At 37.4% G+C, this 26161-nt stretch overlaps 1 protein-coding gene across 1 annotated transcript in view; it reads left to right on the top strand.

The window, feature by feature from the left end:
• LOC111512972 (dynein beta chain, ciliary) overlaps positions 1 to 26161 on the top strand; it is a 194739-nt gene that overhangs the window by 38313 nt on the left and 130265 nt on the right. The window contains exons 3-5 of the mRNA XM_074176036.1: positions 13751 to 15590; positions 17526 to 18991; positions 22355 to 22927. Of these exons, the coding sequence (XP_074032137.1) occupies positions 13751 to 15590; positions 17526 to 18991; positions 22355 to 22927 (3879 nt within the window). The remainder of the gene's footprint in view (positions 1 to 13750; positions 15591 to 17525; positions 18992 to 22354; positions 22928 to 26161) is intronic.

Here is a 26161-nt window from a genome sequence, read left to right as displayed (position 1 = left end):
AATATTTATTGTTCTCATGAGCTCTTCTCTTCGAAAAAACTTGGCTAAGTGCACCTCGATCGTTCAACGAATAGAAACATGTCAGGATCGGTGAGTAGTTCCAATTCGACTTTGGTGTATTTGAGCATAGCATCCCACGTAAGGCCTGGTAGCGTAAAATAGTGGGCAGGGTCCAGATTATGAGTCCTGAAGCAGCTCGCACAAAATTGTTAGAATACGTCAGCGAGGAGGAGGGTATCTGTTTTCATATATGAATCCACAAATTGTCCCAAAGTCTGACAACTGAAACTCTTACACACATCCTGGGCTCGTTGATATAGTCTGCGGGGATAGGGCTTATCTTCTAATTTGTTGTAGAAGGTATCAATAGGGGACAAGCAAGCTTCATCAAATCTATCGAAAGAATCAATATGATCGTAAGGCATGACCCCCTTCTCATTAATTAATTCAACCAATTCTTCAGGTAACTCAGAGAACTGAACCTTAACATTAGAAAATTCATCTCTGGATATGTTAGCATCACACTTGATAAAGTGTGATGCTAACATATCCAGAGATGAATTTGTAAAGCGGAATGAATAAATGAATCGAAACTGCACTGGACTATCATCCATTTGTTTCGTAAAGGAGATATACTTTTCTTCAGTGATGCGTAGCAGGTCAATCGTACCCCTCATTCTAGATGCAATATCTGTGATGATAAAATGTGCATCATAGCTACTAAAATTGTGGAAGACTACGGGAACTACATGACTATCTTTGAGTTTATATAACACCCTTCGTGCGCGGGGCCAAGATAGTTATCACATGTTATTAGATGGTTATGTTCTCGTATTTTCTTGTCTTCGGGAGTGAGGGACTCTTCGCAGATGTGGCAGTATGTAGCTCTTCGAAACTCTACTTCTCACTCTGCAGTCATATCGATGTCGTATGAACACCAAAACACTGTAGTCCAACAATTGCATACAATACTTTCCACGATATGCCCTATAGAAGGATAGAGTGTCATCGTATGAACACTTCAAGTAGTAACCCACAGCTGCAGGAATATGATGTTTAAGTTTTTTAGGATCATCAGTAGGCTGCAGAATGAATTCTAAGTCGGCGTATACGACGAATGAAGCCTTTTCTTTATTTTCATGTTTTTTTACTTGATAATGTTTTTACCCTCCTCGGGCATCTTGATGGCTTCATTGATTCTCTGGCAGTCCTCAGTATGTGGTGATATCATGTTTATTCGCTGGCTGAGATATCGGTCAGGGCCGGCTTCAGATTCGTTACATTACCCCCTTCTTAAAGACGTTTCGCCCCGAAATGTCATTCGAGGCGTGTGTCGATACCTGCAAGACTCCCCATATCTGTACTGTGAAGTTCGATGGAAGTAAGACTCCCCATCCTTCATGCTCGGTCGTGGAAGATGGTTACCACACACCAAATTCTTGATGCTGCTGGATCTGAAGATCGTTTCCAACATGCTTCTCACAATTCTCCATCCCAGCTTGTCGAGCCCAGAGGCTAATTTCGGGATTGCCAAATCCACGAGATTATAGTCGAGCATCGTGTCCTTCAGTCTAGTAAGACTCCTCCAGACATCATCATAGGACGGTTTGTCTCGGGAATACTTTTTGGTCACCAAGTAGAAAGTGTTCCTCTGACCCTTCTTCAACTATAGCACTTCTTCGACTTCAGGATTCTGTTCTTGTAATGTTTGGAGCTGACCGAATTTCTTGTTGAATACCAAAACGATACCCTTGGACTTTGGGAGATCCTCTGCCACGCAGTGAGCTAGTGCGTAATCAACTGGAACCTTGAAAAGGTCTCGTGGCTCTTCTTGAGTTACCTCATGTACGACCTTCTGTCCGTTCGAGTATGAGGACATGAATTTCTGAAACTTCATTTCATTCTGTGGTGGTCTGAGGGTGCGAACTTGGTCGTGACTTCCAGCATAAGGAGCCAATCTATTGAAATGGACGACCCTAGGCTTTCCTCGAGGTGATTTATGGATTTGGTAGACGAGGTCATTGATCTTTTTCATGATTTTGTACGGACCCTCACACGAGTTCCGCAACTTCGGTGATGGACCACTGCGTCGCTTAGGATTGTACAGCCAAACTAGGTCACCGGTTTCGAATCATCCAGCATTCGCCTTGATGTCATAGGCCTTCTTCATCCTATCGCTGGCACTTCGGTTGTTCAGACGGACTCGTGCGTGGATGTCGTCCATTCTCTGCCGAAGATTGCTGACATAGTCTACCCCCGCAGTGTCTTGTTCTGGCGGCGTCCCAAATTGCAGGTCGCAAGGAAGCCGCAGCTCTCGGCCCTTATAATACTGGTAGGGGGTTTGGCCGGTTGACTCGTGCACTGCCGAATAATAAGCCAGTAGGAACAGGTGGAGGTATTGGTCCCAGTCTCTTTGATGGTCAGAGACTACCTGGTCTTTCGAATGTCCAACAGTTTACATATTTCTTGGAACAAGTTGGACTCGAAATTTCTACCCTGGTCCGAATGCAGCTCCAATGGGACAACGAATCGACATATCCATTTCTTTACCAGGACGTCAGCGACAATATAGGCTTCCTGGTTAGGCAGGGCATAGGCTTCTGCCCACTTACTGAAGTAGTTCATGGCTACCAGGATGTATTTGTTTTCATGGTCTGACTCTGGGAAGTGGCCGGCGAAGTCGATGGCGATTCTCTCAAAGGGAATACCCACGTTTTACTGGCGCAATGGAGCTTTTGGTCGTATCCGAGGTCTGTTACTGGCAGCACACTTTCTGCACCAGTCCTAAATGTCGGCTTGACAATTATCCCAGTAAAACCGTTGTTTCACTTTCTAGAGGGTCTTCGTTACTCCCATATGTCCTCAAGTGACTCCATCATGGATTTCTTTGAACACCTCACGTCGTCTGATCCTGCGTACCACTGTCTAGTGCCTGTCTTCACTACCGCCTTCAGACTCCAACACCCGCTTCAGAACCCCGTTTTCCAAGGTGAGGGTGTTCCACTGGGCATAGTAAGACTTAACCACTGGCGAGTAACCTGCTACCTCCTGCCATGAAGGTCTTTGATTACTTTTCTTCCATCCGTTGACTAAACCAAGATCTGGTTCTTTCTCTTGGTCTTCCTTGATCTTATTGTCCTCCCAGTTGTCGTCTACAGCTGTAGTTCTATAAATAGCTGCTTCCTTCTCTTCTGCTCGTCGGCAATGTGAGAAGTCCGTGACAGGGCATTTGCGTTTTTATGGATAGTCCCAGCTCGATGTTTTATTTCGAAGTCAAATTCTTGAAATCTCCCAATCCAGTGCGCTACTTGGTCCTCGGGATTTTTGAACTGCAGAAGCCATTTGAGAGGTGCATGGTCCGTTCTCAACAGAAATCTTCTTCCATACACGAATTTGTAGAAATGCTTTATACCTTAGACAACGGCCAACAGCTCTCACCTGGTGACACAATAATCACGCTCTGGATTATTGAGCGTTTTGCTGAAGTAGCCAATTACTTTCTCCTGTCCATCCTGGATCTGAGGAAGGACTGCTCCAAGTCCCACGTTGCTGGCGTCCGTATCTAAAATGAACTTTCCGTCCGGTAGGGGATAGATCAAAACAAGAGCGTTGATCAAAGATCTTTCCAACTTCTTGAATAAGTCTTGGTATTCCTCAGACCACTGGAACTGAATCTGCTCTTCTGTGAGTCGAGTCAATGGTTTGGCGATGTTGGCAAACTTCAGCACATATCGGCGGTAATAGGTGCATAAACTAAGGAAGCTAGGAAGCTGATGTATGTCCTTTGGAATGGGCCATTCCTTAACTGCTTTGATCTTTTGTTCGTCCACTGACACTTCTTCCCCAGAAACAACGTGACACGTCAACACTAGACACGTCTTCCATGAGAGCCCTTAAAGAACCGTCTCCATCAATCTTTCGAAGGTCGCTGGAGCATTACAAAGCCCGAATGGCATAACCGTGAACTGCCACAATCCTGAGTCGATGGTGAAAGCTGTCTTTTTTCGATCTTCTGGGGCCAATTCAACTTGCCAATATTCACTTTTCAAATCCAAAGTCGAGAAAATCGTGAAGCTGGCTAGTGTGTCTAGGGTGTCGTCGATTCTTGGAAGAGGGTAGCTGTCTTTCTTCGTCACGTTATTTAGCTGGCGATAGTCCACGCAGAATCTTGTCGAGCCTCGACCTCACTAATACGACTTAGGGCTGTCAGAAGGTTCGATGACTCCATTTTTTTTCACATCGCTGACTATCTTGTCTGCCTCTTCTTTCTTGGCTACAGGGAATTTTCCAGCTGATTGCCGGATGGGTCGGGCATTCCCAGTGTCAATTCTATGCTGAACCACATTCGTTCTGTCACCTTTTCCTTCTCCGATATCGAAGATTTCCTGGTACTTCTTGACTAACTCCCCCAGTTTTGATCGGTGAGAATTTGAGAAAATGTCAATCAACTTCTTCAACTCTTTAGGCAAGTAGTTGGCTTGGCTAACAGAACTGCGTACACTACGCATCACAGAAGAAATGGACAAACAGTGCCCCAGCATTGTTCCTTTTTTCAAGGTCACGGGAAAGAAGTTGACATTCATGACCCTGACCGGCACAACTTTATCAATACGGAACAGGGTCTTCCCCAGTGCGATTCCTCGTCCAATGTTCTTATCATGAATCTTGGGTTCGAACATTACCACCTTTCCGCTGCTCGCACTTCCGTCCAAGCGAGCCTCCAGGATGGTTTTAGCCCTTTCAGGTACGCACACGTTTTCAGTCAACAGGACCCTGATCATCTCTTGGCTTCTTCCATGATACACCAGTTCTTCTCCTCCGACACGTAGGACGACGTTTCGAAAATTCAGCTGGAATCCTCTGGAATTCATTATGTCCATTCCAATAATCACGTCGTCCTCGATGTCCACCACCAATGCTCGATGGTTCAATTTAGTGCTACCCAAGTACAGTGGCTGGCTCCCCTGTTGCGGTGCGTAGCTTCCAGCTTGACGGTTCAAATCTTGCCGGTGTTGTGGCAAAGGTTGGCCCAAGAATGGTGCTCGTCGCACCTGTATCTAGCAGCATGGTGTAAGGCTCGTTGTTGATGAGGTCGTCTACGAAAACACCTTTGTTTTATTCATGGAGAATGGCAAAATATGCGTTTTTAACGGGGGCTAGCTGGGTACAGGCCGACGATTGCCCCTTCTCATCGACCCCCTCTAGTTTTCCTGATTTGTTGTCGATTATTTGAATGCTGGACATTTGCTATGCACATGTCCAATTTTCCTACAGTTCCAGCATCTTATTTGTTTTCTCTCAGGCAACACTTCTTTCATTACTCTTCTGATGGTGGTCTCAATATCAGCAGGCACTTGTCCATCTTCCTCGATAGCTCGAACTTTGCTCTTGCTCTGGCAGGATTTTTTTGCAGCCTCAAACTCCAGAGCGTTTGCTAGTGCATCCACGAGATGTTTGGAATGAGCTAGTGTCAAGGCCTGCCTAGTTTCTTTGTCACAAAGTCCGTCCAAGAGTGCCTGAACTGCTAACTGCTCCGTTACATTTTCCGGTGTAGCAGGATATGCTAGACGAACCAATTGAGCCAGGTCGGCTTCAAACTCCTGTAGGGATTCTCCCGATTTCTCGCAGCGGTTCTTCTAGTGTGAATGGTAAACGTGCTCTAGGTGGGCCTAGATGTTTTATAAGTTGGTCATAATCTTCCTGCTCTTGGGCCGTGAGGATTTGCAAAATATTCGTTGCTTCTCCATGCAACGCCAATGTTAATGCTACCGCCTTTTTTCCTGCATCCATCTGGCCGCAGCTTCGAATTGTCGGCGGTGATTTGTCCAAGGAGTTTTTCCGTCGAACTGGGGCGGCTTCAGGGAGAGCTTTCCTGGTTTAGAACTGCCTTTGCCTATCAGTTCCGAAATTGAGTTTTCGGGCTGAACACTTATTGGTGGAAAAAGCTACCAAGCACCCACCGCCATCTGGCCAGACTTTTCAACTCATGGTTAGGCGAAGAGCAGCCGATTCCGGATTGGTTTGTCGAGGAACGGACCGTTCTTATCCCCAAAAGCGGAGATTTGTCGATTCCTAAGAATTACAGACCGATAACATGCTTAAATTCGTGTTATAAGTTGTCTACAAGCATCTTATACACACGAATACTCACCGCAGTTGACCGAGTGTTCGAACGGATATATGAGCAGAGAGGGTCGAAGAGAGGAGTCGCTGGATGTAAAGAGAACCTGCTCATCGATGCAATATAAGCGTAACCTCTCTATGGCATGGCTCGATTACCGTAAGGCATTTGATACAATTTCGCATGAGCCCATCTTGCATTTGCTCAGATGCCTTGCGGTACCCGACAAAATAGTGAGATGCATTGAACAACAGATACCACTTTGGCGAAGTCGCTTCACCATCACATCTGGTCAAGCAAGAGTCCAAACAGGTTGGCTCACTTTCAGAAGGAGTGTATTTCAGGGTGATTCCCTCAGTCCCCTTCTCTTCTGCATCTCACTATTGCCATTATCCGTTGCGCTCAGAAACACTCGAGGGTATAACTGTGGAATCCCCGGAAACCGGAGGCACAAGGTCACCCATTTGTTTTATATGGATGATCTTGAACTTTATGCCTCTGGAGAGAAGGATCTCCATCAGACCTTGAGGGTGGTGGAAGAGTACACGCATGCTATCGGTATGAAATTCGGGATAGACAAATGTGCAATGGTCCATCTCAAAAGAGGAAGATGCGGGGACTATGGAGCAGCTCGTATATGGAAGCATCTTACACCATCTGGATGCCGGAAAGACGTATACTTACCTCAGGGTGGAACAACGCCACTCACAAGAGGTAACAGCAGTGAAAAACTCTCTCAGCGGCAAGTATCAGCACAAACTTCGAAAGATCTGGTCATCTGAACTGTCGTGGAAGAACAAAGTTGCTGCAACAAATATGTTTGCCGTTCCAATTTTACTCTACTCGTTTGGAGTAGTGAAGTGGACTCGGGAGGAGCTGTATCAACTCGACGTAAAGACCCGAAAAATGATGCATCTCTATAGGAGTTTGCATCCCAAATAGTCCGTTTCACGGTTATACTTCCCCCGATAACAGGGAGGCCGTGGACTTTTGAGTTTGGAGTGTCTACATGACAGAATGGTGCTGGATACAGCCTTTAAAGTCATCAGGAGTTCGGATCCCCTTCTCTGCATGGTCCGTGACCATGAGAGAGCAGGAATTGGAGCATTTCTCCTTAAGGCAGCTGCTCGAGCGAAATAACAGTAATTTTAGCACGCCCTGTATGATATGCAGTCGATTCCTTGGTGTTATTTGAATATTTCGAGTTTGTCAAAACTATCATCAAAATATCAACTTTCCATGAATTCAGAGTACTGATTTACTTAATTTTAATTAAGGCTATGTTTTGGACCATATTTAACACAATTTATTTTTTATCTCGAAAACAGATAGAGATAGGTATAGGACATTATCAACAAAAAAGTATTAAAATACTAGAGTGATTCCAAAAATGTATTAATATACCGGGTGTTCCTTTTAAAAAATATAATTGCTAGGACTTTTTTATAGAAGTGGCAACGCCGCAATGCTGAAAATATTTCAAATCGATAGAACAGGTAAGGAAATGTGAGAGGTGAAATTTTCAGAAAATTTCCAGAAACGTCTAACCTACCATCGACCGTGAGTCACGCTGTATAGATTAGAGTACAATTAAAACAAAATATGTGAACAAAGTGGTTTGGCGATAAGAGCAGAGCTCTTGTTTCGCAAGAAGTTATAAAGAATATGTAAATACATAAATATTTGTATAAAAATATGTATGGCCACAAAACATTTTATCAGATTTTGTGAATTTGATGTTATAGATAAGCAAATTATATTTTGGCTTGAGGTGAAATAGGCCGATTAAATACTAGATAAACGAAAAGTAAGAAAAATAGATAAAACCTTAGACAAATATTACACGTTCTATAAGAATAAAATATAAATGTACAATTAGATAAAATCTCAGGCAATATGAATAAAATTGTACTACTTACAATATAGTATGATACAACTTTGGGATAAATTTGACTAAGACTAACTTATTTCACTCTAACAGATTTTTTTTAAATTGTCTATCTTTTTCGAGAATGTGTTTTCTTATTAGTTTTTTGAATATTGGTTTTAGAATAAGAATTTTTTATTTTGTGAGGTACGGTGTTATTTATAATTGACTTTTTAACAGTAGGATAGGTTAGTTGGTCGCGATGTCGTGTGTTATAGTCGTGGTTTCGTGATGATGATTTATTTTTGAATACAGACTCCCTCTCTTGTTTGTCATCTTCATTTTCTTCAGGTTGGAAATTTTTCCCTAACCCTTTCAACTATCTTTCGTCAGGAGGACGAGTGGTTCATAACTGAAGGTGTTTTTTGTAATGATATAAAGATCAACCTTCACTCAACAGAGCGACGTGGCCTTCTGAATCGACTGGGGTCGTCTATAGAATAATTCACAGCTTTCCTAACTAATGGGTTATCATGAGTTTCCGCTGATTCGAAAACTCTCTGATTTCTCGACTGAATGAACTGCCGTATAGTTAACAGCTTCAAATCTCTGCGAATGGCTTCATTCCGCACGAACCGTAGAGCATTCACCAGCATCCTGATTAGTTTGTTCTGCAACCTTTTGAAAATGGAGAGGTTTGACAAAACGGTTTGTCCCCAAGCGCCTGAAGCATACATAATGACAGGCTGGAACATCGTATTGTATAACAAAATCTTATTTTTGAGATTGAGCTTGGAATTTCTGTTGATCAGAGGATAGTGTTTGACTATCCCCATTTGTACTCTGCTCTTGACATGATCGATGTGATTTACTCAGGTGAGTTGGCGGTTTATCCAAAGAACTAGGTAGGTATTTTACTCGCGTTTGTCATTTGATTTCCCTGCCAGAAATCGTGACTCATGTGTCTGGAGAAATGTTACGTTTCCCCAAATCTATCGCCTGAGTTTTTTCTGGATTCACCCGAATCTTCCATTCCAGGTACCAGCGTTCGAGGTCGTCCAATGCGCGTTACATGTAGACAACCGACAACCCTCGACCCATGAAAGAAGCAAAGAGAGCCGTATCATCGACGTAAAGAGAAACCTTCACGTGGTCGAACCTCGGAAGGTCGCTCACGTAAAGGCTGTACAGTAGTGGACACAGCACAGCTCCTTGGGGAACTCCAGCTTGGATTTCCCTGACGGAACACAGAGTTCCTTCAACTCGGTCCTGAAATGTTCTGCCATTCAGAAAGAACCTAAACCACCGGATTTCGAAATGTCCAGGAGGACGAGATGAACTGTCTTCCTATTGTTTAGCACTGCGATGAAATTTTCGATCAGTCTCAGTGCCTGCAGCTCGGTGGAGTGTGCCCTCCTGAAGCCGAATTGTTCATCAGGCAGAACATTTCGGTCTTCAACTTCTTCGGTCAACCTTTGCACCACAACACGTTCAGCTAACTCAGCCGTTGAGCAAAGCAGACTAATCGGACGATGATTCTGGGGAAACAGTGGGTTCTGGCCCTGTTTCGGAATCATGACGACTACGGCATGCTTCCATCTTCGGGGGAAGTATCTGAGGGCGATTGAACTGTTGATTATGTCCAGTAGGTATCTGATGAAGTTCTCCAGGAGCTGCTTCAACAACCTATTGTTGATTGAATCAATTCCCGGAGCCTTCTTGGGTTCAGAGGCCCTAATGTACCCCCTCAGTTCTTCCTCCGAAGCTGGACGGATCGCGTCGTCATCATTTTGCGCCGAACGCGCTGGTCCAGCCGGATATCACGGTCAATATCATCATCCGGATCAACGTCAAGTTGGAACTGACTCTCCATTGTGTCTGCAAAGGCCAACGCCTTCTCGGCGGGGGAGTAGCAGATGCCGCACCGTCCGTGAAGAGGGGAGGGAGCGGTTTTGCTCGCGGAGCGGTTTTGCTTGCGTTTACGCAGCTATTTTTTTCAAGTACTTTTTTGGTTTCTTCTCATTTTGTCTTCAATCGAGGATCGCCTGCCCGGTACTGACGATGCCCAATAGGCTAAAACAGCTGCATACCGGTGGCTCTTAAATTGAAATCAATATGGTAATGATCAATGATCAAGGAGTACTTATCTATTTATTTTTTGATTTTCATGAAATTATTTTCCAGCAGCTTGACTGCATTACTTTTTCTAGATTTCATATATATATATATATATATATATATATATATATATATATATATATATATATATATATATATATATATATATATATATATATATATATATATATATATATATATAATATATATATATAAACAGAAGTTAATATCGGACATAGCACTCAAGAAAGTGGCAAACCATAGACACGTGTTTCGGGCTTTTGGCCCATCATCAGTATGGTGCAGCCAAGTGTAAGGATGGGCAACACTTGGTTACACCATACTGATGATGGGCCAAAAGCCCGAAACACGTGTCTATGGTTTGCCACTTTCTTGAGTGCTATGTCCGATATTAACTTCTGTTTCTATATCAAGACACTCAATAACTTTCATATTCGTATAATATATATATATATATACATATATATATATATATATATATATATATATATATATATATATATATATATATATATATATATAAATGAAATTATACAAATATGAAAGTTATTGAGTATCTTGATATAGAAACAGAAGTTAAAATAGGACATAGCACTCAAGAAAGTGGCAAACCATAGACACGTGTTCGGGCCCATCATTTGTATGGTGTAGCCAAGTGTAAGGATGGGTAACACTTTGTTACCAAAAGATAGAAATGCAAATACACGGAGTCACCAGCAGGTGACCAGCAGGTGTGGTTTCAGTTGATAGATCTTGTGTTTACAAGAAAACTATCAAAATCACCATGGAGGCAGCTATAGCTACCTGCGTGACACAGGGTCCAGGAAATTATACAAATATGAAAGTTATTGAGTATCTTGATATAGAAACTTGAGTGCTATGTCCGATATTAACTTCTGTCTTTATATCAAGATACTCAATAACTTTCATATTTGTATATTTTCTTGAATCCGGATGTCACGCAGGTAGCTATAGCTGCCTCCGTGAAGATTTTGATAGTTTTCTTGTAAACACAAGATCTATCAACTGAAACCACACATGTGCGGTTGGCTCCTGCTGGTGGCTCCGTGCATTTGTATTTCTATCTTTTGGTAACCAAGTGTTGCTCATCCTTACACTTGGCTGCAACATACTGATGATGGGCCAAAATCCCGAAACACGTGTCTATGGTTTGCCACTTTCTTGAGTGCTATGTCCGATATTAACTTGTTTCTAATATGTCTCTAATATAATATATATTATATTATTATATATATATTATAATAATATAATAATATAATATATATATATATATATATATATATATATATATATATATATATATATATATATATATATATATATATATATAGAGGAAGGGTAGTCGTTGCTGACTAGTTAAGAATAAAAACTATTGGATAGTGGGGTATTGCAGCAAGTAAATGAGTACTCTTTTAAGTTAGTCCAAGCTTTCGGAAAATTTTATTTCCATCATCAGGGAAACTACAATAATATAAGTTTTAAGGTAAAATCAAAAATATTAATTGTTCATGACTTACATCTTATGTGAGGATGGTTACATTGATGTTGAAGAAAAAATGTTGATACATTGGAGAAGATTAAACTTGATACACAATTCTAAATGCTTGAGATTATTTTTTATAAAATATTGTTATTCGTCAGACCGTTATTCACACCATGCGTGCAGGATTCAAATGAACGAGTCTGAGAATAGAACGTTAAAATGCCAGAGTGACATCTGTCAATTGATAAAACTTATATACTCTCACTAGGAGTACCAAGTGTACTCTAGTGTATAATGTAAAATTCATGTTTGGTAAAATTATTATGAAAGATTAAATTTAAGATATATTATACAATGGAATTGTTTAAATTGATATTGTTTTTGTAAAAGCTTTTATCTAGAGTCAATAAGTAGGAATAAATTTCACTCAAGTGATTAATGTCTGTTTTTTTATTCATACAATTGTTATTTTCAAAAATGTAAGACATTTCTAGAAAGGACCTCTTAACTGAGGTTGATTCAGTGGCTAATACTTTCATTGAGTTATAATTCATAAGGTGGTCCAACTTATTCACTTTTGTGCGAAGTAATTCTAGCACCTAATGATCGTGAAGTTTGGCCAACATATATCCTATCACATGATTGACACGGAATACTATACACAACATTCACTTGGTTTATTAGAGGGACCTTGTCTTTGACTTTGCTATGGATTGATTTAATGGTAAGTACCGTTTTATTGGCTATTTTAATGTTAGGTAAATTTTGAAAAATCCTAGATATCCTAGACATTAAAATAGCCAATAAAACGGTACTTACCATTAAATCAATCCATAGCAAAGTCAAAGACAAGGTCCCTCTAATAAACCAAGTGAATGTTGTGTATAGTATTCCGTGTCAATCATGTGATAGGATATATGTTGGCCAAACTTCACGATCATTAGGTGCTAGAATTACTTCGCACAAAAGTGACTGTAGATTACATCCAGAAAGATGCTCTTTAGCAGACCATGTGAATAAGTTGGACCACCTTATGAATTATAACTCAATGAAAGTATTAGCCACTGAATCAACCTCAGTTAAGAGGTCCTTTCTAGAAATGTCTTACATTTTTGAAAATAACAATTGTATGATTAAAAAAACAGACATTAATCACTTGAGTGAAATTTATTCCTACTTATTGACTCTAGATAAAAGCTTTTACAAAAACAATATCAATTTAAACAATTCCATTGTATAATATATCTTAAATTTAATCTTTCATAATAATTTTACCAAACATAAATTTTACATTATACACTAGAGTACACTTGGTACTCCTAGTGAGAGTATATAAGTTTTATCAATTGACAGATGTCACTCTGGCATTTTAACGTTCTATTCTCAGACTCGTTCATTTGAATCCTGCACGCATGGTGTGAATAACGGTCTGACGAATAACAATATTTTATAAAAAATAATCTCAAGCATTTAGAATTGTGTATCAAATTTCATCTTCTCCAATGTATCAACATTTTTTCTTCAACATCAATGTAACCATCCTCACATAAGATGTAAGTCATGAACAATTAATATTTTTGATTTTACCTTAAAACTTATATTATTGTAGTTTCCCTGATGATGGAAATAAAATTTTCCGAAAGCTTGGACTAACTTAAAAGAGTACTCATTTACTTGCTGCAATACCCCACTATCCAATAGTTTATATATATATATATATATATATATATAAATAGGCAGACGTGGTTTCTTATAAGAGCCCACCAGATCACCTGATATGAGACCTTCAAATAGTTTTGAGGGTACGTGACATTTGAAATGTACGTCATATAAAGAGGTGTTCATATCAAAATATACCTACCTAAAACAATTGAGAACATAGCAAACTGAAGTCTGAAATGAATTTGAAAAAAAAGTATGTTGGTACATTTTTCTACTGGTGAAAGCAACTACATTACTACTCACACTGAAAAGTAGCAATAAATCATTCAACTTTCTTTTGTAACTTGTAACGTTCAACTTTTAATTTAAGAGCATGGGTCGAGAAAAACCTAATCATCGTTTTACTTTCACAGGTGAAAGATAAAAATTAAGGATATTAGTGAGATATTTTTTACAGGTACGAGGAGCTATGAAAAGTCAAACCGTCCTTCCGATGCCCCAAGGAATATCAATGATCTTCCATGCCGTTCAACAATTTGGTGATTCAGACGGAGAAATGATCGATTATCAATTGAAATCTTCACTCGAGAATGCAGTTATGAAGTGGTCAACACTTTGTGGAGATGTCTTGAAACAATCTTCCACGATATCGTTCGCTAATGGTGCCAACCCTACCCCCAGAAATGAAATCGATTTTTGGACGGCTAGAATGAAAAATCTGGAATCGATATATGATCAACTTCGAGATCCACGCGTCAAGAAAATGGGTCAATTCTTGGAACTGACAAACAGCAGCTGTACAACGTCATTCAGTAATTTATTTAGAAACGTTGTTGCAGCTTTGGTTGAAGCAAGAGATATATGCATGTATCTGAAGCCTCTTTTACCGCACCTGAGCCGTTTCGATGATAATGAATTTCTAGAGTGTGGGGACTATCTCAAGCCTCTCATGCATTGCATAGGTTTGATTTGGGCTAACTCTAGGTATTATTCAACCAATGATAACATCATCACTATGCTGAGAATGATTGCTAATATGCTGATTGAATCAGCGGAGAAAGGATTGGATCCAAGCAACATTTTTCAAGGTGACGCAGAGGAAATCCATGGAAAATTACACCGCAGCATTGAGTTGTTGGAAAAATTCCAGGAAGCCTTCGAACAAGTCAGGAAAAATCTATTGTCTTACTACAAGACTCCTGAAGACGGCACTTCTGCAGATGATGTTATTGTTCCAAAGCCTTGGTCCTTCCATAGAAGAAATGTTTTTCAGAGAATGATCGACTTCATTGAAAGGCTTAGAGTTGTCGAAGGAATTTTGGGAGCCCAGTTAGAATTCAGCAAATTGGAGAAGGTTGAAATAGGAGGAATAACGGGTAGGTTACTATCCCAGAAGTGCGAAGAGATTTTTGATGAATTCAATAAATTTTACAATGTATTCAATAATATCCAGTACGAGGTTTTGGACCTGAAAGATGACAGTATTGTTAAGGACTCGAGAAATTTCAACGAAAAATGTGCCGATTTGGATAGAAGATTGGCTGCTATATTTTCTCAAGCATTTGATGACTGTTTCAATCTCAGTAGCATTTTCAAATTTTTGAACGTAGTGGGAAATTTATTAATAAGGCCAGTTATAAGTGATGAGTTGACTGTCAAATTTCCAGCAATAATTGATATGTTTAATTTGGAGCTCGACACTGTGAAAATTCTTTTTGATGAGGGAAAGAAAAATGGAGTACCTTTGAACAAAAATTTTCCCAAAGTAGCTGGAGCACTTCTCTGGCTTGATAAACTCAGACAGAGAATTCGGCAACCGTGTGAGGACTTTAAACTACTGGAACATGATATTGTTAGCTCAGAAGATGCCCAGTACGTTTTTACCAAAATCGATGAAATGTTAAACATATTGGATAATGAACAGAAAATATTATTCGAACAGTGGTGCAGCTATGTACCAGGACAAATAGAAAAGAGTATGTCGAAGTTTCAGTTAGTTAAATTAGAAAATGATCTACTGAAGGTGAACTTGGATGAGGAACTGCAAGCCATCTTGAGGGAAGTTAAATATATGAAAATGATGGAAGTTGAAAATATTCCGGTGGATGCGAAGCGGTTGTTTGATGAATCCGAAGGATTACTGACTTCGATAATGAAATTCAGTCGTATTGTTGAATGGTATAATTATATACATACAAATACAACTAATTTTGAATATAGCCTGATTAGTGAGGAGTTGAGCATTATTGACAAATTGATGGAAAAAGTAACTGGTTCTCTTACTTGGTACACAAATGGTAAGTTTCTTGGACAAATATATCAGTAGGTTGATATGTTTTTGAATAATGTTTTTGAATAATGTTTTATACATTATATAAAATTTCACACGATACAATAATATTCAAACACTTCACGAAGTGATACTCGTAAGGTTTTCAATGAATTGAACAATCAATGCCAATTATTATTATTGTTTCAATAATAACACTAATATCATCGAAAATTTATTGATGATAATATTTTAATAACAAAACTAATTTATTGAATCCTTTCTATCGATTATTTAAAATCACTCTAGGAGTTTCTAAAATCCAATTCTTGATACGTTTCTGACAATACAAATATTTAATTCGCATAGGCGAAGCAAAAAATACGAAAGCAGGTCATAAAATTTTCTCTGGTCTTTCACTCGATTTTTTTTGTTGAGAGTGTTTTTCCCTGTTTATCAAACATGGTTAATATATGACATTAATATTCATTGTTTCACTTTCTCCGAATGTGACTGACCTCTATTATATATTTTTAAAAAACGTTATTGTACAATTTTCATTTTTTTCAAATGGAATTTTCTGACTTCCATGAGTTAAATGGAATTGTATCGAAAAAAGGATAACCTTTCTACATGGGTAATGATCAAAAACTGTTTGGAAAATTCAAATGGAGGAAGAAACATTCTCAACTCCATTTCCTATCTACGTGTTTGTTGATTACAATTTCTACATATTTTATATTATTCACTTTCCCACAATTTTTCCATTATCACTTATTCCTGATGAGTTGAAGTTTGTATAACTCATTTTTCATTACCTCTATTCAGTTTGTATTCCTATTTCGCAGAGGAAAAGATACATACTCACATCTATGGCGTTAATCACTTGCATGTCCAGATCAAATGTAATCAGATATCATTCACAGGATTTCTGCAGAATATACTAAATGAAAGAGGTGAAATTTCACAATATGAAACACTGTCATCCTCACTGGTAGACATCCGATGTTTCGTCGTAAAACACTTGCCTCATCAGCTCTTCAGTAACAATCTGGATAACATTATGAGAAAAAAATACAATTTATTGATAAAATTACGACTTAATGTCATGGAATGAGTTTGATCTACTCATGTCATTGATAACATTGTAATGACATTCATTAAGTATATTGTGTAGGAATCCTGTGGATGATATCTGATTCCATTCCACGATGAATGTTTGGAATACAAATTGAATAGAGAAAAGTGTTTCAGTATTCATATAAAAGTATTTGTTTCGAAAGTATTTTTCTTTCGTGTAATTAATGTTTATATGAAAGGCTTTTTCTTTCAGTTTGCGTCTGAAAGTTACTGCTTTGCATGATCTACACATCTTTGTATAGAATCACTTTTTTGAAATCGATTGATTCCTTTCTTTGGAAGATTCCCACATGTTTTCGTATCAAGATTAAGAAGTAGAAAGCCAAAACCTTCATTTCCCAAAAAATCATATTAATTGTTGGAATCTTTTTTTTCATTATAAAATAAAATTTTATTTGTTGTTTCATTATATATTATATAATCATATATTTCGAATACATTGGCATTGAATTATTTGACACTCGAATATATCTTCATACATGATATTGGCTATTGAAAAATCATTGTTTTTCTATATGAATGCATTTTTCAGTTGAAAGTGAAAGTGAGTTATTTCAACAACAACCCATTCTTTTGGGTTATTCAGAGTTATTCATCCCATCAGCTTTACATAATTCATTCGCGAGATATGATAATAATCATAGTGATAAGGGAACCGAATGTGTACAAAATTCCGAAAATTATTTCATAAACATAATATACTTATTCAAGTCTGGGAGATTGGCAGCCCCAAATCGCGTTTTGGTATGCTCTTGGCTTTACAATAGTGGCTCAGTTCAAACTCTATTAAATTTTAATTTCTGATAATCTTTGGTATTTTCAGAACCAGCCATAGTAGAAGACCTTTACCAAGCCGTCAAACAAATTTGCGAGAGAGTGAAAAAGACACAGAGTAACATCAATAATCTACTGAATAATATCAAGGAATGGTCTGAGAAACCTTTATTCGAAAGGAAAGATGGGAAAAAGGAAAATCTACTCTGCATCGAAGATCGATATGAAAGGATTCAACGAAGGAAAGATCAAATTGTGGCGTCCTCGAAAGAACTTCAGAGAGTAGTGACCGAAAATTATTCTCTCTTCTTCCAAGAAGATATTTCCGCCCTCGAACCAGAAGTACCACAATCTATACCTGTACCAGAACCACCCGAAGAACCGCCTCCAGAACCCAAACGTAGTGGTAAGAAGGTTAAAAAAGGTAAAGTGAAAACACCCGTGAAGTCCGATTCGGAAACCGCTAGAGAAGAGGAAGCAGCTGCCCTTGTAGTTGAAAAAGCTAGAAAACGGGAACAAAAAATATCTCTTTGGGTACCGTACGTGAAAGATTTGGACATGCAAGTGAAAGAACTGGTGATTAACGCCATAGATGTGAGTATGTATCTCTTCCTCTGCGAAATGGGAGATATTAAACCAAACACCCCATTTTTTGAACTATTGATGGAACTCCACGAGCCCGATATTATGTTTGTTCCTTCCGCTGACTTGGAAGATCCTGTAAACTTTCTGACTGTAGTAGAAGGTTTACTAGAAGACATGTACGCGATGAGCGGATTCATAGAAAGGGTTGACCCAGACCAGCAGTCTGATAGTTTCTACGTCATCACCAAGGATGACTTAATGCTTCAAATAAAGAACGACGAAATATGCCAACGGATAGCGCATGCTATGGAGGGTGCCTTGGAATTCACAAAGGGGTTCGAACAATACATCTCGCTATGGACCGAAGATAGACAAGAATTTTTGAGGCAGTTCTTGATGTATGGTAGGGCGTTAACTTCAGATGAAATGGATATGTTGCGGGACGAGACGCAAACTGCTATTAAAGAACAACCACCAACTACTACTCAGTTTAAAGAACAAATTGATAACTACGAGGAATTATTAAAAAAAGTGGAACAGATCCCTTCTGAGAAACTTCTCATGGATGGTTGGGTGAGGATTGATGTGAAACCTCTTCGACAGGCTATATTGAATACGATTTGTAAATGGGAAAATCTTTTCAAACAACACTTGTACAATAAAGTTTTGGATAGCTTGAATGAATTGGAAAGCTTCATAAAGGAAGCCATAACTGCCATGCAAGTTCCTTTGACGGAAGATGATTACGATGGGCTTTTGAAAGTGATGGGATACTTATTCAAAGTTAAGGAGAGACAACTAGAGACAGATTCAATGTTTGAACCTTTGAAAGAAATAATAGATCTGTTGAAGGAGTACGGGGTGGAATTTTCAGAAGAGATTCACGTTCAATTGCAAGAGATTCCGGATAGATGGATACAGTGCAAAAAGGTATAAAAAAACTTCTATATTTTTAACATGCTCGATTCTGATTGAGGATTGACAAAGTTGAATCAACTACTGAGTCGCGAAAAATTGACCATTCAGATCTGCTTGTTGAAAATCATAACTATTAAAATATGTATAAGTAAATATCGTAGTTGGTGGAATACATTTTTATCGAAACAGTTCATTCCACATTTCTTTTCGCACCAGATTCTATCAAATCAATGAGTGTACAATAGTAGAATGGCGTAAAATACGTATTTTGTATTATGTGGATGTATTGATACAGTTATTCAGTGATTTTCTATTATAAAATTACTTGAAATAAAAAACAAATTGATAGAATAGGAAGAAACCTTTCAAGAGACAGTGCCATTCATCAGGAAGTTTTTCTAATGTATTTTTTCTTGACAATATACACTGTATATACAATTTAGATTTCCACTTCAGAAACTCTGATGTTGCTCACCCCAAAAACCTTTTCACATTTGAAGGGTTAACAATCATCTGTATTCTTTTTCGGTAGTCAAATTCTCGATATTTAAAGTATCTGATCTCAAATTTATCTCGAATGCAATTAAATTAAATTAAATTCAATTTATTGTCCCATACAACATTAAATGCTCATAATTAGGCACTATAATTATGAACTGTAAGAGAAAGAAGTTTTTCATCGACTTTTTTTGGGTATTTTTACCATTTTTACCTTTCACAATCTGAAAAATATGAAAATTATAAAAGAGAACTTTATACAAGTGTAGAAAGAGCAAACTTTTCAGTTTCCCCGATAAGTTACTGCGTAAAATTAATGTATTTTTCACAATGAAAAATGTTCTGTTTATCAGTAACTTGTCGTATTTAACAATTTTGCCTATCAAAAAAATTGCGAAGCAATAATGAAATACTAATTTTAACGTTTCGGAGGCCAAAATCTGCCTCCGTCTTCAGAAATGGAAGGAAAATTCAAAGACATTCGCAGTTATTCCTTACTTGATTATTCATTTCCTAAATTCTTCGACAGATGCCAAAGAGTTCTGAAATGTGAAATTATGTCAATGTTGTTGATTGACAACTGAAACATTCGATGTAATACAAGGTGCTCTCCGATATCAGTCTGTTGCCATTTTGCCACTATATAAATTTTCCTTCAAGATGGGTAGCCAAGTACAGTCTATTTGTAAGGAGCTGTTCGAAATACAATTCTCTCCAGATATGAAAATATACGCTGATTCTTTTTACTTATGTCTCTTAGAGTGAGGCTCATTGATAATCAGTTTTGTCTAGTTCCATTCAACTCGATGTTCACCGTCTGATTTTAAAATGTGTTCTGACAATTTAGATCCCGTCAATTGTCTATTTTTTATGTAATCTCGATGTTCATTCTTACGCATTTTCAATGGTTTCGACGTTTCACCAATATAACTTTCACCACAAAAACAAGGTATCTCGTAAATGCAATTTTTTGTTGTTTTTTTCAGTGTTGTTGGGTTTTGTATGTGTGAGTATAGATCTTAGTGTATTTTTTGTTTTGAAAGTAGTTGTAACATCATACCTATTTCCAATTCGTCTTATTTTTTGAGATAGTCCTCGAATGTAAGGTATGACGTTAGTTGTGAAAGGTGTCGGTGGATGTTGAGTCGGTAATTGCTGAGTTGGATGTTGTTGAATTTGTGAAGCTGTTAGTAGAGTCGTTTGGTTTTAACTCGATTTTTTATTTTCTATTGCATTTATCATTGAGTTTATAAGCGAATCTGGATAAGCGTTATCTTTCAGAACAGATTTAATTAATATGTCTTTATTGAAATTTTCAGTGTTAAGAATCACACGTTAAAAGGTAAGATCCCGTTAGTCCTTAGCTCGCACAAGTTTTGACTTCTGAGGGTTGTTGTTCGTAGGGGTGTGACAGCTGGTTACCGGAAAAACAGATTTTTAACAAAACAGATTTTTTTTAAACAGAAGAGAATTACATATCGTTTTTGCTCTGTTGTAAAGACAATTCATTATACCTTTTTTAATACTCGCATGATGATTCAATGTGTAGTGAAAATATCTATTTGTATGCGTTTTCTTTCGATAAACATCTGTATCAAATTGATCTGATGATCCCTCCAACGTTACATCAAGGAAAGGGAGTCGACCATCTTGTTCAATCTTCATTGTTCATTCTTTACGTGGTTATCCGAACCACCCCGGGCCTGGATACCGACGTGAAAAAGGGGGACCCTTTATTCATCACTTTTTTTCAAAGACACTCACACATCTCCGTAATAGACATAATGGACTAGCACAACACAAAAACGGAGCCCCACGATAGCACATGACATACGTGTACATTCTTTGTGGGCGGACGTTATCCGCACGTCCGTCCACTAGCACGGCCACCAAGGAGCTCCCAAAATTGAAACATGATAATAACTGTGATAATCCACATTTGTTTTTAGCAGAGAATGATTTTTAGGAAAGAAAGATGTTGGCCTGGTACTTTTCCATCTAGTTGATTACTGATGATCAATCATCACTTAGTGGAATGAAATGAAATTCAAAACTGTTTAAGTAAATTCTAATAATCGAATAATTCCTTCGATAAATATAAACATATGAGAACTTAGGCTTCCACGGCCGGAGTCAGAATTGAAGAGAACAAACTCCTTAATAGTAGGCATCGTTCGTTGCTTAGACTTCGCCATATGACTTTCGTTCTCGCAGTAAACGCATATACTACTGATGATGTTTGTCGCAGTAGCGGTCGATACGTTTGGTATTTCAGGTACCATTCGACCACAGCGTTCTAGTACGGATTTTGTTTTCTTTAATAGATATAACTTCATTATTAGAAACATTTTACTATAGATCAACTTTTCCATGAGATAGCTCAAATAGATAATAATAATAATCATTACTGAATTTTGGGGTGTGCGTGTCGGTTCCGCGAATGGTGAAGTGTCAATTCATTTTATCATTCGAATTTTCATTCGAGAAATTATCGAATTTGAATGCACATATTATACCTTGAAAATTTGTTCTTTCATCTCCATTGAAATTAAAAATACAGTAACCTTAAGTTCCTCGAAAATAATTTCATTCCTGATTATCGCCAGAGAATATTTCATCAGTAGACTAAAAACGGAGATCGAGAAACAAAATTGTTGATTTTTAAACATATTTTGGGTTTTATTTCTTATATCATGAGCAACCAATGTTTGTTTTGGAGAATTGAAATGAAGTTATAAATGAAGTCAATATCTGATCATATTGAGTTCTGATTGTTTTGTAAATCGTTTTCATATATTATGGGACTTTATTCTTCTCTAACAATGTTTCAGAAAGAAAATGATCTGATGTGACTATTTTTGAATATTATATTTTCAGGTTGCTGCATCAACAAAACAAACAGTAGCCCCTCTTCAGGCTCTACAGGTGAATGCTATAAAACGTCGTTTGAATCTTTTCGAAATTTGTCAAAACATGTACAGAGAGCAATTCAAAAAACTCTCGTTTTTCTGGTGGTCATGTCCGAATATTTATACTCTCCTGGATAAGACCAATAAAGAACTTCAAGAATTAGAAGCTGAACGCGACAAATTACAAGAACAAGCGAATCTCTTCGAACTCAATCTACCTGAATTCAAAGCCTTACGAGCCGCCAGAAAAGAAATGAAGCAAATCAAACAGCTTTGGGACTACGTCAACGTGGTTAGGTCCTGCATCGATGAATGGAAAGAAACGCCCTGGAAAAAAATCGATGTGGAAAACATGGAGATGGAGTGCAAAAAATTCGCGAAAGAAATTCGGCAAATGGATAAGGAGTTGAAAGGTTGGGATGTTTATATACAACTCGAAGCTTCCATCAAAAATATGTTGACCTCTCTGAGGGCTGTAACCGAGTTGCAAAATCCTGCGATAAGGGAACGTCACTGGATTCAACTGATGCAAGCAACAAAGGTACACAGTTTTTTAAATTTCAGTTCGATACTTTTCACTCTTCATAGATGGTAGATTCAAATCACAATTCATTTCCTCACCCAATCACAAACTGAAACATTCAGGCTATATGCACGTTTCGCTAACAAGCTAGGCGTGTAATGGTAGAGAAATGCAGCAAAGTAACAATGTCTGCTCTAGTTGATTTTTCTTGTAATGGTTAAAAAGTACGATTTATGATTACTGTGTGTATATATCATTGGGAAATCGAAAGCATAGAGTTCGATGTGTGACCTTGCAAAATCAATTTCCAGCGAATGCAACTATCAACTCAGACACTTTTGTCAAAATCAAATATTTTAGATTTTCAACATTTCAGTCAACTAATTGTCCTCTCAATTTTAAGAAAATACGTTTCAAGTTTGTGCAGATAATCAGTTGAAGAGTTGAGATTGGAACAATTTTTTCCGACGACCTACTTGAAATTCGTAATATTTCGCACTGTAAACTACTACACAAAATTAGATATTTCGTCGCACTGGCGGAAAATATTTTATTTCCCGAAATGAATATTGCCCACAGTCTCCTCGCTCTGTGATTGGTGCGATAACCTGATATAATTAACTATACTCTAATTCTCACTCATAGGTACCTGTGACAATAACATATTTACAAATTAATTCATAACATTATAGTGTCAATGTAGTCACTAAGTAGATAGGTACTGAGTCATATAATTTATTCAGTTTTCCTTGGTACAGTCATCCGCGACGATGAACTGGTATATTTTACTCCCCCAGAAGTATGCAATTTATCAAACGGAACAACGAAGGAGTGGCCGCCAGAAAGTTCGAAACAGAGGTGTAATTTAGCTTACTATGATTTTATATGATTTTATGGCATAGGAATAAATAAGTAACGCAAAAAGATTCTTCAAAGTTTTATTGGCTTACATAGGAGAATTAGGAAATAAGTGCAAGCTAAGTACTGTCTGGTCAAAATATTCTATGATATGAACATACTTGATGAATAAACATAACATGAACTTTGAAAATTACCTGAAATTGAAAGCGGTACTCAAAAGACGCTCAGACGGGTTTGAACCAGAAAAAAAATCAAATATTTTGAATTCCCTGCAAATCTAACAATTTATGGAGGCTGCTTCAAATAAAAATATTTGTTGATTAAGGTATGTTTTGATTTGCATTTACAGTGGTTTTTTTCTAAAGAATATTGAAATCTTACTAATTCACTACTCAAATTTTGTATCAAGAAATCTTTGTTTTTGACAATCAATATTAATTTCATTGCTCAGCTCGCCAATGCATTGACAAACATTCTTCACAGATCATAAAACAAAGTTTATGGTGTTGTTTCGAATCTTGATGGAGTAACTTTTTTTCTTATTGAATGTTTCATAATTGAAGAGTGATAATCATATCACTTATAAACTCATTTTCTAGTAGAAATATTATAAAAATTGTCGAAATTATCATTTTTTGATACAGTGCTCACTACTAGAGAAATAACAAATGTGTATTTCATTCTAGGTTGCTTTAGCATTCGCTATAGGCGGAGCCCGGCGACGGGCTGAATTGGCCAATGAACGATCTGAATGATGCAAAAACTGCATTATTTGAAAGGGTTCCGAACACCAAAAATAAAGTACCACGAACTTTTATATTACCAGGAAATACCTATATGAAAACTATGCTGATCTACGTCCTAAAATCATGGTCGATGAAAATAACAGATTTTTCATTGATTACCAGAAAGGCAAATGTACCTTTCAGTTTGAAGGAACTGACGAGTTCGGTGCAATGGCCAAAGAAATCGCTACATTCTTGAAATTACCAAATCCAGAAAACAATATTGGCCATTTAGTCTGGTTTACAAGATTCCTCGTTCAGAACTTCTGTCCAAGGGCACCGAAAATTATGATTATGGGCTCATTCGATTCGGAATGACCTCTAGCAATTTTTGAAAAATTTCAAGAGGGGCTCGAAAAAATTGCAAAAGTTATAAACAATTTAGTAACAAAGAAGGGGTTTGATTAATTAGCTTATCTCGGAAATATTGAAGATATTGAAAATTTGAAAAAAGATCCTTGAAGAGGGGAAAATTTCCTAAAGGATAGACTCGCCTCCCGGAAGTCTATCACCAATATTTATAATTTTGATTTAGAGGCGAAAATAGCGCTTAAAGCGGGCGATTCGTGTCCCGCACGCGCTGACCGATTCAAACCTTTGAACAAGAACAATTATTTTAACCCATTAAATATCATCATTGAAAAAAAATTCACATACCTTCTAGACACTTGAAAAAACCAAAAAAAAACAACAAAATCAACTGATTTTTACAAGTTTTAAATTTACATAAAAACCCTGATAATTTTTGAACTGAAAACTTCACAATTTTTCACTTCCTGGCGCTTCTCTTGAAAGCCTTCTAAAAGTTTTAATATTTCTCTATTTTTGCGTTTGGTGACACATGATCGTTTTTGTTTTTCTTTGTAGTATTTGAGAAAGAATATATTTATAAAGAATTAATTTGTTCATAACAAATTGTTTGTTGAATAAATAAAGAAAATATAAATTAAAAAAGTTCTCTCTTAGAATATCATCGAGAAATAGAAATTATGATTGAAAAAAAATCTTTCCCTAACATTCATATTCAGTAGCAAAAAAATGTTAATCAACGAATACGTTTTTAAGCAATGACATTTTTTTAAGAAACGGTTTTGTTTTCAAAAATCATAATATTTATTACATAATATTTATCGACTCCAAAAAAATTTCAAATATCTTATGGACAATACATTCATTCATTACAATTTTTTCAAACAAATAGAGCTAAATTGTTTGAAGGTGGTTGACAATCTTTCATGGTGTATTTCATCAGTTCGGACTTTCATTGTTTAATATAATATAGTTTGATTTGAAATCCCTGAGAAAAATTAAAAAGATTACCCGAAAATAAAAATTTTATAAAAAAAAAGACTGAAATTACAAAGGAATGGCATAAAAGCAACAACCAAAAAAATACAAAATTGAAATATTAATGAAAGCTGAAAATTAAAACATAAACCTTTAACAGAATGATCACTCCAGAGTGATGGTAGAACAGGCTTTAGCTAGAAGACAGCAAGAGCCTCATAAGGAAGAGAAGCCGTCACAACCAGTACTTGTACTTCCCTACATCAGAGGATTATCAGAAAGGATAAAAAGGATTGGGTCCAAGTATAATATCAGGACC

The sequence above is a fragment of the Leptinotarsa decemlineata genome, unplaced genomic scaffold, assembly GCF_025532065.1.
Source record: "Leptinotarsa decemlineata unplaced genomic scaffold, Ldec_3_MD MMD2_tig00001393_RagTag_RagTag, whole genome shotgun sequence".
In the NCBI taxonomy this organism is placed as follows: domain Eukaryota; kingdom Metazoa; phylum Arthropoda; class Insecta; order Coleoptera; family Chrysomelidae; genus Leptinotarsa; species Leptinotarsa decemlineata.
The sequence above is the reverse complement of the archived record's forward strand: the minus strand, read 5'-3'. Positions and strand labels throughout refer to the sequence as shown.